The 16,125-nt window shown below is 40.7% G+C and overlaps 1 protein-coding gene across 1 annotated transcript in view; it reads left to right on the top strand.

The window, feature by feature from the left end:
- The first annotated feature begins 9,977 nt into the window (after positions 1-9,977).
- The window catches only part of LOC118685225 (beta-1,3-glucosyltransferase), an 18,160-nt gene continuing 12,012 nt past the window's right edge, over positions 9,978-16,125 (top strand). The window contains 1 exon segment of the mRNA XM_054518590.1: positions 9,978-10,039. Within this exon segment, the coding sequence (XP_054374565.1) occupies positions 9,978-10,039 (62 nt within the window).

Genomic DNA, 16,125 nt, shown 5'->3' with positions numbered 1-16,125 from the left:
GCTGAAGAACTTTACATGAGGAGGCAGAACTCAGTGCTATATAAAACCAGAAAAAGGGGGAGTTTTGCATGCTTTTAAAGAGCAATACACAGTTGCTATTTTGTCTTTAATAATTCCTCTGCACCCAGTACCTGTGAACACTGCAGTGGTATAATTTCCCTTCAGAACTGGATGAAAAATTCTCCATGGCCAGAGTGATTTCTTTCAAGATATTTTTCCCAGGAAATGAGGCTATTTTTCTTTCTGCTATGACTAAGTCTCCAGCTCAGTGCACCAAGTGCCTGTCTTCGTTCACAGTGCCAAAAGGACCCTACAGCCCCCTGGTCATTCTGCTCAGGCTTGAGCCTGCATCAGCCTGGCTTATGCTGGTATCACAGCAGCAGCTTTGGGTACCTAACGGCACATGAAATGCCTGTCTTCAGCTACCTTCTCCCCATGGATATCACTGTGTTTGGCCATAGGCTTTAAGGCTGAAAGGACACAGTTACTGTTTGGTCCAATGTGCTGCAGAGTGAGAGACCAATGCCTGGCTGGAGGCTTGGCTGCACAATTTGGGGAAGGGTGAGGTGGATGAGATGGGACCTCGCAGGAAGGAGACATTGCAGAGTCCTTGGGAAGGGGTGAATGGCACACGTGGACTTTGTGGGGCTATGTGGTCATGGAAAGCAGGGAACAGAAAGGATATGTGCATTAGGGGCAGAAGGAGCTCTAACACTTGCAGTGAAATGGAAAGGACATCCAGGCAACTTGTGTGAGACCAGCTTCTCTGTTGCTATATAGCCCTCTTAAGGGGTAATTATGAAAAAAAAAAAAAAGCAACAGCAGAGGGACCAATTTGCTGAATTTTAAAAAAGTAAAACCAGCTCTCTTCATGTCTTGGAATGCATGACTTTCCTTGACATTTATAAACCAAAATGTTGATTTATAGATAAATATGGATCCTTACTCTAAATCATGCTTGAATATTATAAAAATTTTACATAAGCTCAAGTATTCAAGGACTGTTGTACAACTGACTCAGTTGTATTTCATCATGTCCACTGAAATCCCTTTTTTGTGATGATTTAGTTTTGACTCTCAGCAAAATTTCATTCAAAACCAGGCCCTGGTATTGGTTCATCATTGGTCAAGGTTTGTAAATGTGGTCACCCATAAAAATTTCTTCTTCTCTTCACTTTCAGATTTCCAGATTTCCAGTGTCTATATCTTTCTTGTTTTAGCTCATCCCATAAAATGCTTTCTCAGCTGATTTTCAAGGCCTGTAGCAAATTTTCCTGCATGTGCCTGTTGCTCAGGGGTATTTAATGTCCTTCTTCCAGAGCACTGCTCCATGCTGCACTCCTGGCAAAGGTGATGAAAGTCCACAGAGACTGAGGAAAATGTGAATCAGATTAGTTTTGGGGGTTTTTTGCAAAATCCTGCATGACCTCAGGCAAGTTACTTTGTGTCTGGTGAGATGGGATAGCTGTAGATGTCAATTGGTACTACAATTTCATGTCTATAAGTCCATTGAAAGTCCTGGATTGCAATACCTTTGAAAGCAAAGCCACAGACACCTAAATCTAGACACATAAATCCAAATGACCTTCAGTGAAATGTGGGTCTGTATTTTATTTTACCTTATTTTTCTGGGCACTGGCATAATCTGTAGCTTCAGAAAACTATGCATTTGGTTGAATTAAATTTTATTTCTATATGCTAGATGAGTCCTCAGGACTTGTTTGGTACACCTATACATTTGTCTACATACACATGAAATAATTGGGTAATTGCACAACTCCTGCAAAAAAAGATTGTTGATAACCTTTTTTGTATTAAACCCCCAGAGAGACACTTTCTATCACAGACTACTTTTGGCTGACAAATGTATTTTAAATACTGCTCTCTATATCAGCTCTGACAGCCCTTCTTAGCTAGTAAATCTGTGGTTTGGGAATCGAGACAAACAGAATATACATAAATGAAAACCTCTGTGATATAAACAGTGTCAGTCACCAAGTCATAAAGCTTAATGTATTGCAACTCATTAGTGGTAATTCTGGCTATATCTGGCACTTGGAAAGGACTAGATTAAAATATTTTACAAGGCTAAGGAAAGTCAAATTTACAGTCAAGATTCAAAGCTGAAGTGAATTGTTTGCCTTCAAAGCTAAGGAAAAAAGGGAGATGAATGGGAGCTGCATGCTCAGCAGTGTGTGAGGCAGTGCTGCCCATGGTCTTGTCTCACACCACTCATGTAAGGCTGTTTGCCATGGCCAGCACCCTGACTGCCTCGTGGCCTGTGGCAGACTAAAATCAGGCTCACAGGACGATTTCCTTTGAGGAGGTGCTGGGAAGGGATCCACCACAAATGTAACAAGTTCAAATCCATCCCTGGGGCTCAGATTTGGGTTCAAAGGGAAAGGTATTGTCTGTTCAGTTCATCTCTTAGAGGCCATGCAAGCTAAGCTTCTGCCTAAATGGACATTTCTGTGAATGCTGTACTTGTATAGCCACCTTCTGTCCTCACTGGGATAATGGGAATTATCCCAGGCACAGGGTCAGAACCCCTTGAGGAAGCCCTCCTGAGACCTCCTTTGTGCCCATGGGTGTCTTTGCAAGTGGATTAGTGAAAACCTTGGAATTATTTTGAAACAAGCCTTTTATCAAGTAACAGAGAGCAGTGTACCCATGGCCTAGTAGCTTTGGAGTTCTTTTTTTTTTCTCTGAATGCTGTTCAAGCTCAGTGTTATGCAGTCCCTCTTATGCTTTATGGGAAGAAAGTGGATCTCACAACAGTTCCTCAGGTTTCTTGCAAGTTTCAAGAAAAGCAAGGGATTTTTGGTGATTTTCACTGAAAAATTTCACCCGGCTCTGCAGAGTCCTCCAAGGTTAAATCCTTGCATAGGGTTCTGCTGGAAACTAAGTGATGCATTAGCAGCTCACAACTCCCATTCATTTCTGTCCATTTATCTTGTCCTGAGGGGGAGGATGATGTTTCATCAAAGGAAGCAACAGAGTTGCTGTTCTCATATAAATATAAAATTAATAATTTGAAAATTGGCATACATTTACTTATGTTTCTGTTGTTGAAAAACTTTTCCTACCTTATTATGAAGATTTTGAAAAACTAAATTTCTTCTTATTTTTTTTTTTTAATTCAGAATTACAGTTGAACAGTAAACTTTGATTAGAAAGGCATTTTAAAGAAAAATAATTATTAGGAAACCCTAATAATTAGTGTTTTCCTGGGAATATTTTTTTTCTTCCCACAGATTTGAAGCAAGTCACAATGTTCTGTGAACTGCTGTGAATTTTCTGGACTTTGCAGCATTCAGGGACTCCCGACTTCTTTTCCCTTTTTTTTCTTCTCATGGGTTTATAGAAAATGGTTTGTCCCATTGAGTGTGTTTGGAGGTCACAGCACCCTGAATTTATTCCATCCTTTTGCTCATAAAGATCAATAATGTAATCCCCAACTCTGAGCTGCAAATTATCAAACGAACTTAGCAACAAGATCAATTAATTGTGCCAAAACCAGGTACTCTGATACTGTAAATACTGAAGTGGTTCATTCTGATAGTGCTCAAAATTATACATCCCAATTTTGCCCTGGAATGGGATGAGAAATGTAGGTTTAAGAGCAGCATTTGCTGCAGTCTGGATCTTCTGGACTCACCTCAGTTTGGTTTGGCAGAGCAGCCCATGGAGGAGTGACCATGCAACAACCTCTCTCACCTTTGCAGTGCAGACTGGAGTGAATCCAAACCTCTAAAGGTCACTGAGCTTTGCTCAGTGCTCAGTTATAGAAGAACATGTAACTTCTGTGGTGTCATAGTGAGAAGTGATGCCTTGTGTCTATCAGGGTGATAAATTCCTGTGCCTGGGGCCACTGGGACTGTTCTTCAGCTTGTACATGGTCATGCAAGAAATAGTCTCTCTCAAGACCCCTACAGGGATCAGCCCTTCTCCTGCTCACTGGAGTGATGGCTCGGTCACAACTTCCCTCTGAAAATGCAACAGAAATGGTCGCTGGTTTCAGTGAGCAATTACCCAAATAGCAGTGCCTTGGGCATTGAGAGCTGAACAGATTTTTGCTTTTCTAAAACAGCACACAAAGAGCTCCCCTTTGGAGCTTTCATCAGGATCATGTCAGTGGTACTTCTAGAGCTTTGCCTAGTGCTTTTTTTCCAATCTTCTGCCTCTTGGTGTTGTGTGTCTGCTGTGTATTTTGCTCTGATATGCTGCTGAGAGCCACTCAGCTTGCTGCCTCTGCATTATCATTATATCTGCAGTGGGAAGCCCTGTGATTGAATGAATCAATATCACATATGGCCTGATTCCAGGGGGGTAGAATTCATTAGTACAAGCCATCGCTGATAACGTGCTTTTCCATTGTTGGGCCAAATCTGTCCAAAATTGTCACTGTCCATTGTCTGGGACTCAGTCCATGTGGTGAGTGTTTTCTCAAGCACTCAGAAAAATTTGTTGATCCAAATATGCACTAGTCTGTCTCTCAGTGAAAAAATTCCCAGGGCTGATCCAAACAGAGGGAAGTAAGGGAGGAAACTGAGTTTTGAACTGCAAAACAATAGAACCATTGGGATGTTCTTAGTGCCATTAGGCTAACAGGGTCTTAGGGTTACATCCACAGAGACTTTTGTGAAGATGTGGTGCTTAGGGTTTGTGGCTCTGTTATTCTTTGCATACAGTCATTACTGCAGCAGCTGTCTCTAAATAATGCATGTCTGTTTGCATGTTTTATGGGCTTCTTTTGAAGATGTGGGTCTCTCTTAAAGCAGTTAATAGAGGTATGCACAAGAGAGTTTGACTCTATTAGCCTCAGAGGAAAATCAAGGAAAAGACTCCAAAGCTCTCCAAGATCTGCAAAGCTGGTGTTTGTTTCCTCAAGGCAAAGTGGGCCCAGCAAGGGAACACCAGGCAGAGGCAGTCCTGATGAAGATGTGCTGCCCCTCCTCCAAATCTGAGCAATGTTGAACACTCTTCTCAGCCTGCTTATGTTCCCACTGTCCTGGTACCACCACCAGTGGCACATGTGGGTTTTCATCAGGGACCAGATGGGTAGAAATCTTTGAAAAAAATCTCTGCTCAGAAACATCACCTAAAATGGGATTTTTTTATTTTGTAGATTTCATCTTACTATAATATTACACATTCACATGATAAAGGAATCAATGGATAGGACTCACTAGAGTCTAATTACTTGCTATAGGATGTTTCAAATTAACTAATGTTGGTTGGTTTGATTCCTGGAGTAATCCTTAGCACATGCATAAAAGAATTGATTACTCTAAGTGGAGATGATGCCAGTCCTGTTTCCGCCTCAAGGCTCAGCAAAGCTTGAGGGCAGCCCATCCCAGACCCACCCTATTCCTGGTGCCTCAGGAAGGATCCCCATGGGGCAGGAGGTGGCTTTCAGTGCAGATATCAGACTGAGGGGACAGGCAGGATGGTAAAAGTGTGTCTTTAGTCCCAGCTGCTCCTGAGATACAGAGCAGTTTTGTCTTATGCCCTGGGTATACATACAGCAGCTGTATGGGGCCAGAGCCCCGGGAAGCCTTGTCCTTCCCAAGCCATCAGCAAAGCAAATGGATCAAACAGGGAAGGGTTTCAAAGAAGAAGAAGATAAACCTTCAGGGGAGCACATACTCATGTGCAAGGTGGGCACTGACTGCTGTGTGCACCCTCCCTTGGGAAGTGCATGAGGGACCAGGGTTTTTTCCCACATATGAGGCCTCAAATCCATGCAGAACTGTCCCAGTACAGGCTGGTGCTTGCTGGTGCATGCAGACACCGGGGGCCAGCAGGGCACACCAAAGTTGTACACCTGGATGGAGGTGGTCAGTACAAAGGCCAGGTGCAAAGGCTTCATTTGAGAAGAGGGAGATCACCATCACACAGTCCCAAAGAAACTGAAGGCTGCTTGGAAAGGACCCTGCCTGGAGTCCATCCATCAACCTTTGGGTGCTTTGGTATCCAACTGCTGCACCTCTCTGCCTGTGTGTGCTGTACCCCTGTGCCAGAGGAGCAGTAAAATATGTACAGTTAAATTACTTGTGAGAGTCCTGCAAGTGTTCATGTGCAGGAATTTCATTAGTGAGAAGCTGGAGTATTACCCAAAAAATCCTCACTAAGGGCTATAAATCAACTCAAGCAACTTCCACATCCAGGGAACCAAATGGCTGTAAACTCAAGTGCAACAAGCAGGCTCCTCACCCCTGGTGTGGAGGGCAGACATCCCACCCACAGGGTGAGTGGGAGGAAAAAGAAAGTAGGAGAGCAACTGAATCAAAATCTTTTCTTCAATAACTAGGCCGCAAAATGAGAAAATGAGTTTTCTGAATAATGTTAAAGTATTATTCCTGGAAGCGCAGGATCTTCTTAACATGTAAAGCAGGAATAGTCTCTAGAATTTGTTTTTCTCTTTCAGAGAAGTGTAAAATTAGCTGCTAAATTATTCTCTCTGCTGGCTAAAAAAAAAAAAAAAAACAACAAACCATCCAGAGATTACTCACATTTGACTTAATTTGAATAAATGAACTATCACTGACATGATTGCTAATTATCCTTGTGCTCAGTTACTCAAATTAGCATCCTATGAATTGATCAAAATGGATAGGCCGTGTCAGGGAAAATATGTTTATTTGCCTAAACCTGCAGTTTTACACAGATAGAAGCATATAGCAGAGCTTCAGCCTTTGACAAGGTGAGACCATGCTGCTGTTTCACAGTGTTTAGCTCTTTTCCTACCTTGGGGTGAAGGGAACAAGGCTGGCTGCCCTCCCTTCAGATCAGATAGCAAAGGGACTGATGGTACCCTTTTCATAGGGCCTGTCTGGAAAAAATGAGATGGACTCACTCAGCTGCTCCAGCCCCGTGTTCTTCACTTTTTTCATCATGTCTAAATCCCATTATTACATTTCTTTGTGAAACAACATCACGGAGAGAAAGAAAGGAAGATGAGTGATACAGAAAGAAACATCAGGACAAGAGCCCTGGAAGTGTTTTCCTTTTGTCTGAGGAATATGGCCGAGTTTCCTCAACAAGAAGAAATACAGAAATATGCTGAGACAAGTCAGGAGAAGAAAAAGAGGGAGAAATAATGAGTGGAAAATTTACACTGGGGCTAGGTTAATATAAGAGATGAAGACACAGATGGAGGTAATGTACAAATGAAGCAGAACCTTCTTGTTGTGGGGTGGAAGTGACTAGTGAGATGGAGAAGGGGCAGAGGCAGGGAGCCAAGAGTGGAGACAGTGTAATTTTGGAGTCCTTGGAAATGCTGTAGCCCCTCACACAATCCAGCAGCTCTGTTTCCAATGTGCTTGATTTACTTGGTGGGATCACAGCTGTGGGACACCATTTGTTGTTTTTTTTTTTTACCTCCCATCCTAAATGTATGAGATCACTTACTGCAGAGCTCTTCCAGCAGGCATGAGACCTACATGGCTTTGACCATAGGAATACAGTCTCACAAGAGATTTATTCAAAGGTAAGTGAAATCATGAGTCACTGCTTGAAAGCAAGAATTTTAACATAAGAAAGGAAAAGACTTCCTATTTCTTGCCAGAAAGAGCAGGCCAATGACCATGTTAAGTCTTGCTAACTCCAGTGGTCCCATGGCAAAGCCATTACTTGCAGCTTTCAAGATATTAGTGGAGCTGCAAATAGATGCTGAGCACCTCTGAAGACCATACCTTTAACAATATCAGATCAAAAATGTTCCTACAAGTCTATTAAATTGGTTCTTCACTGGGTTTTTCTTTAGTTTTTATTTAACCCGCTAGAAGTGAGAATTTGGCCTGGGGTTCTTCAACTAGAGTTCAGATAAAGAATAATGTTTGATGTGAAGTAGGACTGAAATTAGCTCATTTTCACAGAGTATCTTGGCTATGTATTAATCAAAAGAATTAACACTTGCTCCTAATTGGCCAAAGGGGAAATGTCACTGAACATGTCATGAAGAGCATACTCTTTTTAAAGTAGTCTCAGTAAAAATACTTCCAGCAGCTATGTTATAAAGGCATGGTGCCAGGTAAAACAGACTCAAGAGTAATAAAAAGCATCCTATAGATCCAAGTCTTAGAAATCATAAGTTACATCCTTTTCTCCACAACTTGCCATCACCTGCATTTGGCACTCTCTCAAAATTGCTGTAAAGAATTATTTTACTTCAGAAAATTAATATATAGCAATATTCTAAAATGCTTTGATTATGTTCACCAACTATTTCTGGCTTCGCATAAATAAGCGATTATATCCAATCTCTAACAATCTTTCCCTCCCTCCACTTTCACCTTTTCACTTTTAAAATCACTAATTGTCCTTTGCAATATTTCCTGGTATAGATCTTAAAACACATCCCAAGCACAAAATGTTCTCCCCCAGAACCCTTCTACACCCCCGATGTATTCCATTAGTGAGAGGAGAAGCTGACTCACGCTCTGATGATTGATGCATCTCCTGTATCATACAAACAGTCAGGAAACTTGATGTACAGCATTGCTAAGAGATTGTTTACAATCTGTTTACTCCATTTTTTGGCTAATCCAACTGAATTTGCTGATCCTCTTGAAGTGCATGAAGCCCTTTGCCTGAGTTACCTTTAACATGAGTCTGAGTTATTCCTTGTTTTATTGTGAGCACAATAATGTCATTTAAGCCCCAGAGTGACATATTCTAGTGTCAAGTCAAAGGTGACTCCCCATTTCTACATATAAATCTAAACATACATAAACCAGGGCTCAGCTCTTAAGAAATACTTCATGCCCCAAATAAAATCCCTGCCATTTACCTTTTGTAATTAATGTCCATTACTCTTCTTAATTAAAAGATTCAATTAAATTAATTCTATTAATGGTACTGTGTTTGTTACTCAATGTCATAAATAAAATACACTTTCAGGGAATTACATCAGTGCTTATTCCCATTAGCTTTTTTTTATTCTCTAGAAAGCATCTATTCCTCAGCTGGTCTAAAACAGCCACTTTTTCCCCATTCTTGTCTGCTTTGGTGCTACCATTGTAACTTCCCCAGGGGAGCCATGGAAGAGCTTGGGGATGATGCACAGAATCACCACCCTTCTCCCCAGGCCCTCAGCATCTGTACTTCCAATTTAATCTTTGCCTTTCATGCTTTGCTGCTCTGGGCTAGGTTTGCCAGACACAAACAGCCTCAGCACAATTCCCTTCCTTTCCCTCCATCCCATTAACAGGCTTGTGGCAAAGGTTTGGCTCATACAGGATTTCACTGATGGTAAAAGCTGTTCTGCATCTCTCCTCAGGAAACACAAACCTTTTCTCTCAAAGCAAAGCAATTGAGCACTCATGAAAACCAACCCTTTCAGTACGATATGTTACAGCTTTAATTGAATCTCTCTCATTTCAGCAGGGTCTTTCAACAGCTTTGTGGACTCATTGAGCTGATGAAAACTTGAGCTGGAAAAAGAGATTAGTGTGGCTACTGGGCAGGACAACTCTCCTGCATGATATGTGCCACATCACTGTGTCAAGACAGGATTGATCCAAACAACAACATCCTGCTTGTACAAGTGTGGCTATTGTGTAAAAAAGCCACATGACTACATTGAAGTGCAACGTTGTGTTTGCATCTGGTGTAATTCTGAGTCCTGGAGCAAATCCCAGCTTATATGAGCAAGGTAAAGCTAATGCTACACCTACATTAACTCAGCAGGTAAAACTGCAAAAATCAAACCAGTTTTTAGGTATGCTAATTCTCAAAACCATGAAGGGACAGGAAGGGCCACTTCAAAACCTAACACAGATCTCTGTGCTTAAAATCTCCTTCGTCTTCCAATTCTACCCAACGGTCTCCTGAAGGACAGTTATCCCTACCTACAACCATTTGGTTCCCTTATGCTCCTGAGAAGCAAGGTCTACAGCAGTATTGCTGATTCATTTGTGCCTCATCCTACCATCCTTTGGTCTTTGGAGCCTTCTGTCTGGAGCAGGAGGGACATGGCTCCAAGAAATGGCGCCATCTTCCCCAACCTGGAGCAGATTCCTCCTCAGGAATGTGGGTCAGTGAGCTGTTCATTTACCTGCTTCACAGCAGCATTGAAAGATTATGGATCTAAATAAGGTTGAAACAAAAACCACTGACATTTATTCATTTCCTCAAACACTGACCAGTTTCTGAAATTAAATACACTTATTACTGCAGTTGTGAACCAGACATCTAGAAATTTTTACAAGGGCATGTAGTGACAGGAAGCAGGGGTGGCTTTAAACTGAAAGGGAGAAGATTTAGATCAGATGTTGGGAAGAAATTCTTTATTGTGAGTGTGGTGAAGTCTTGGTTCAGGTTGCCTAGAGAAGTTGTGGATGTCCCATCCCCGTAAGTGTTCAAGGCCAGGTTGGGTGGGGTTTTGAGCAGCCTGGTCTAATGGAAGGTGTCCCTGTCCATGGTAGGGTTACTGGAAGCAGACAATCTGTAAGGATTTTTCCAACTCAAAGTGTTCTATGATTCTATCAGTTACACCTGTGGAGCTGAAAGAGTCTGCTCCTCACAGTGGCTGCTTTGGCTCCTGAGTGCCCAGGTGGGACAGGGCATCCCTTTCACTTTGTGACAGTCCAGGATTTCCTATAAACCTTACCTCACTACAGAAAAACCCATAAATTTCTTCTTTCTTTTGCATGATCAAAACCCCCTCATTTTATTTAAATCTCCACTGAAAGACCTGATTTAACTCAATTTTTAATGTTTTTTACACATTAAAAACATTTTTAATGTTTTATGCTCATACTTTCTGAATTCCAAAGAGCACTTCTTGATCTTTGTAGGCTCAGTTCATATTCTATTCTCTTTGAGGTGAGTTCACCTCATTGTGTAGTATTCACCTCATTGTGTAGTATTCACCTACAGTCAAGAGGTGCAGCTGTGATCTTGCAAGCATTTATCACCTTGAGATGCAGGTTCCAATGTTATTTGTATTTTTGACCTGAACAAATGTTGAGTTCTGTCCACATTCAAGACCTTGATCCCTCTGCATGCATGGCTGATCTAAGGAGTTCCTTTCATTTCTCAGTACATTGTCTGCTGGTTGAGTCTTGAAAAGTGAGAGGCATTTACAATGTCAGGTTACTAAATTTTGAACATGGAAAAGCTCAACATTCAGTCTGCCTCTGAATGAGTGAGTAGCAAAGGAGGAAGCTGGGGTTGCAAGAGTCATTCTTTGTCTCTTTTCTGCTTAGTTTCCATTTATTCTGTTATTTCACCTAGAGCAGAATTTAACAATAGAGGGGAGTGAGGAAATGTCAGGAGTATATCTATGTTGCTCAAGTAGATCATCAAAACTTAACACAACAATTCCCCTAGGTAACAGAGCAGACACAATTGACTAGGGCTCCCAGGACAGCTGGAAACTCGGTGACTCAGGAGATCTGTAGTTGAGGCTGCTACAGGGGAAGTTGTCCAGGACTTTATGAATGAGCTGAACAAGTTTCTCATCCTCCATCCACAGAAAAGTGGGATGAGGGGCACTGCTCACCTTGAAAGAGTGGTTTCCCCACTGCCTTCAGTGCTGTTTCTCTCCTGCCATGCCATTGGTCTGCTGGTTGCTTCCCTCAGTGTCCCTTGGGCATTCAACCCTCTTTGAAGGCTGGCAGCCACTTCTGTTGGCATGGCTGCTCCAAGGAACCTCATTAGGAACACAGCTTCCATGAGTGTGTCTGTCACTGCTTTCCACCATAGTTAAATGCATTTTCCAGTTGCTTGTTGAAAATAAGGCTCTGGTCTTCCTTTCAGGCACCACTCTCAGCAGTTTAGTGCTCACCTTGGGCTCTTCTCTGCCTTCTCTCAGCTGCTTCAGATAACTTTCAACCTGACTTTTTCTCAGGTTGAAACTGGGTGTGCACCCACGGTGCTGCACTGCAGTGCTCTTGCTCAAACTTTAACAAATTTGTTTTGCCATTTTCATAGCCACAAAGAATGCTGATGTTAAAAATAATTTCTAAGCACACCATTTCAACCATGCCAAGTCTTTCTGAACATCTGCCTACTAGGTAATTTTTGTCTATTATATCCAGTGTCTTCATACCTCTTTAGGATTTACCTTTACAGACTGTAGCACTGTGAAAGTAAAAACTCAGTGACAGAGCTCAAGCTCTGTTTATATGTGCATAAAAGGAGAAAATATCAAATTGAAATAACTCAGACCTTTTGAAAATGTGGAGAAATAGCTGCAAAAGCCATGCTGATTTTAACATTTTCTGAACTACAGACTGAGATTTCTAGTGCAGAATACACTGGTAATCCCAGAAAGTAATAAAATGAACTATGCAGAACAATTTTCTTTGCAGAAGGCCATGTCAGGATGTGATGTCAAATGTCCCTAAAATAACACATGCAATATCCATTTTCCTCCTGAGCTGGGAACTGCCTGCTCCTGGAGGGGAGAGGAAGGACTGTGCAGGGGGAATTTTTGCTGGAGACTGATTAAACAGTTGCTTAACTGCTGAATTGAGAAAAACGACCCCAAACCATCCTTGGCAGAAAGAAAAAAAGGAAATAAAGAACATTTTTGGCATGTATAAACATACCTAAATATACGAAATTATGCTGTAAAAATTGGTAAGTGAAGGCATTACAATGCCGAGGTATCCTGTATTTATCAGAAAAACGTGGGAAGCCCCCTGCTACAATGGTGCAAATGAAAGCTTTAATTTTCTTATTTTGTCCTTCCTGATGCCTAATAAATCTTGAAAAATCAGCCATTTACAGCGATTCACAAGCTGGGGGAGAGCAGTGCAACTGGAACCCCATACACACAGAAGACTTGGCTGAAGAAGTACTAGAAAGAAACACAGATAAGAGGTCTTTGTTTGAGAGAATATTTTCTTACAGATATTTGTCTAGCTGCAGTTGCTAGAAATGTTCTTTATTACATGAACATGCCTAAAAATCTGCTATAAATGTTAGAGAGCTGTCACAATGTTCAGATTTGGGATGTGAGAGTGTAGCATGGGTCTGATTTTCATCTGAGCGAAATGGCTGAATAACATTCTGCAGTAGTACAGCATATAACTAATTCAGCTGCTCAGAAGGTTTATAAATAAAAATAGAAATTATTTAACACCACTTTTTAAATTGTAATTAGACCAGCTAGCCACTCTTAAAGTCCTATATTTTTTCCTTGTATCTCTCTTTTTTCATCAATGATAAATGCAGGATTTTTCCTTCAGGCATTAGTGTGTTTGTTTTGACATTGATAAAACCAAACTCTTTGTTAATTTTTAATTAAATGGGCAGAATATGTCCTTCTGTCTTCTTTGTTGCTGCAGCTTCCTCCAGCATTCACTGTGTGATAACAGAGGAAGAAAAAATAATTCTGTGTCAGAAATGCAGATAATATGCATTTACCAATATCACCAGATAGTTTGAGTTCTAATTTTCTTTGCTTAAATGTTTAGACTCTTAGGGAGTGGGCACTATATTTAGATAAATTACTGCTTCCCATCTATTTTTGTGGGATGTCAGCCTAAAGTTACCCCTCTGATTTACGGAGTTGTTAAACACCACCTGGTGTTAAAATCATGTTCACACAGCTCTACCAGAAGTGATTCAAATGGCTATTGTCACCTGGAAGCAGTTTCCTCCAGAGCTGAAAACATTAAATTTGTGTGAGCCCTCCAGGCTACTTCAAGCGAAGTTACCATACATTAATTTAAATCACCTTCAGTGCCAGAGGTCAGGGAGCACTGGCATGAGGTGAGAACTGCCAAAAGGCAAGATAAATTACAGCCTGCAATTACCTTACATTTTTTTAAAGTTACATTGAATAGAAAGTGCCATAGCAATTTTGAGGAAAATTGAGCCATAGCAATTAAAAGAGGAAAACAAAAGCTATAAGGTCACCAGTAAGGGGAGAGAGGGGCAGCTTGAAAACATTCCAGGCATGGTCCCTGCCTAAATGCTTAAGATTTGTTTTTTTAGTGGAATACATCTGGAGTATGATGATAAAGGCAGGGTGAATGGTCAGAAGAAAGCTATGGAAAGAGAAATCTGAGGACAGACTAAAAATCAGCTTCATGAGGAAGAGCATTAATCCAGTTTGTGCAAACAACTGGCTTCAGAAATGGTGGATGTGATAGCAAGAGTCTCAAGTAAATTTCTTGTGCTTGGAGAGGTAATTGAGAAAGTGAACCAGACAATTGAAAGTGCAGCTTAATATTCCTGTAAAAGTGGCTGTGGACATTATTTATTAGCACACAGCCAGTCTGCATCGCTCTGCTGCACTGAAGGTGACCCAGCTGTGTCCCTGCCTTTGCACAGGCTCAGCAAAAGGCGGTGGGGGCATGGGGTACCCTGAGTCCATGTTCTCCTTGTGGGCATCCTGCTGTTGTCTCAAAGGATGCACTGGCATGAAATGATAGGCCAGGAGCATACAGCAACTGTGGTGCCACAGAGCAGATTGAATTTGCCATTAGGAGAAAAAGGAAGTGAGGAGGAAATGAGGATAGCTGCCAAATCTACTGACGAGACTGAGCACAGGAAAACACCCCAACAAATGTCCTTTATGTGGTTAATAATGTCCCACTAGATAAGCTTTTACAGTTCCATTACAAAAAATGTCAAATATCAATTTATTTGTATAGGGCACTCATCGAGGTACATCATGTATTTCCTGAGAAGCTGGGGTCCACTGTGCTGCAGCCTGCAGCATGACCTCTTGGGGTTGTCATGGACCAGTCTTGCATTTTCAATTTATGACCATATATCACAAACCAGAGAGACCAACATTACCCTGGCAATGCCTTGTATAACTGACAATATTATGACATGTTGGAAAATAAGAATAACGGTATTTGACCATAAGGTGTTAGTTACTAGGGCAAGATGCAGAGCACAAAAAACCACTCCTGATCTCCTTTCTCTTTCTTTGTTCTGCTCAGTTTTTCATGCACAACAAGCATGCCTGCAGCCCAGCCTTAGCTGTCATGGGACCTTCTGTGCTATTTGTAGGAGTAACTATTGATTTTAGGATCATAGAAGATTGATTACTGCTGAGTTTGTGTGTGGGACTAAGGCAACAAAATCTAATTTAGGGACATTCCAGCAACCTGTGATGGGGTCCTTTAGTTATTAGTAAAAAACAGTATTTTGTTTCCATTTTTCAGGCAATCGCTTTTATCTATGACAAAGTTTATTTTCATTTATCCCACTCCCAGAGCAGAGTTGTGTTTAGTCTCTTATGTTGGCTAATAAACATGTATGTGTGTGATATATATATGCACAGGTATATATATATATATATATATATATACACATGTTATGTATATGTATGTATACATGTATATTTATATATACATGTATTGTTTTTCCCATTAAGTCAAAGCAATTTAAAAATGTGCTTTGTAGTTGGAATGAGAGATTGAAGAAATTACTAGAGCAGTATTCCTATTAAATTTCCTTTTTTACATAAACTGGTTTTACTCTTTTTCAACGTACATTTCAATGACGTTTTAAAAGTCAGAATGTACCATTTTGAATTTTTTTTAATGACAAAGTATTAACTTTTGACCTCATTTTTGAATTAGATAAGTTACATTCAAATATAAATTTCAAAATACTTTTTTTCCACACTGTTTACAAATTTTTAATGCAAACCTTATACTTACAGAATAATCAACATGTCCAAAGTTAAGAAAATAATACAGAAACATTGAATCATAGAACAGTTTAGGTTGGAAAAGACCTCTTAGATCATTAAGTCTAAACATTAACCCAGTACTGCCAAGTCCATCACCAAACCATGTCCCCAGTGCCACATCTACACATCTTTTAAATACCTCCAGAACAGATGACTCCACCACTCCCTGGGCAGCCTGTTCCAATGCCTGCCCACCCCCTTCCTCATGTCCAGTATAAACCTCCCCTGGGCACCACATGAAAGCATTTCTGCTGAAACAATATAGAGTAAACAGAAGAAAAATTTGGAGCATAATATTTTTAATGCCTTCCTTTGTTTCAAATTACAGTGAAAATTTTTTGTGTGCTATTAGTGTTAATTTATCTGTATATAATATGTTTTGTATATAATATGTAAATATTCTTTATATTTTATTTTAAGTTACGTTGTGATTAATTTACTATGAGTGTAAGATA

The sequence above is a fragment of the Molothrus ater genome, chromosome 2, assembly GCF_012460135.2.
Source record: "Molothrus ater isolate BHLD 08-10-18 breed brown headed cowbird chromosome 2, BPBGC_Mater_1.1, whole genome shotgun sequence".
Classification (NCBI taxonomy): domain Eukaryota; kingdom Metazoa; phylum Chordata; class Aves; order Passeriformes; family Icteridae; genus Molothrus; species Molothrus ater.
Note: the sequence above shows the minus strand (reverse complement) of the source record. Positions and strands in the feature narration are given on the sequence as shown.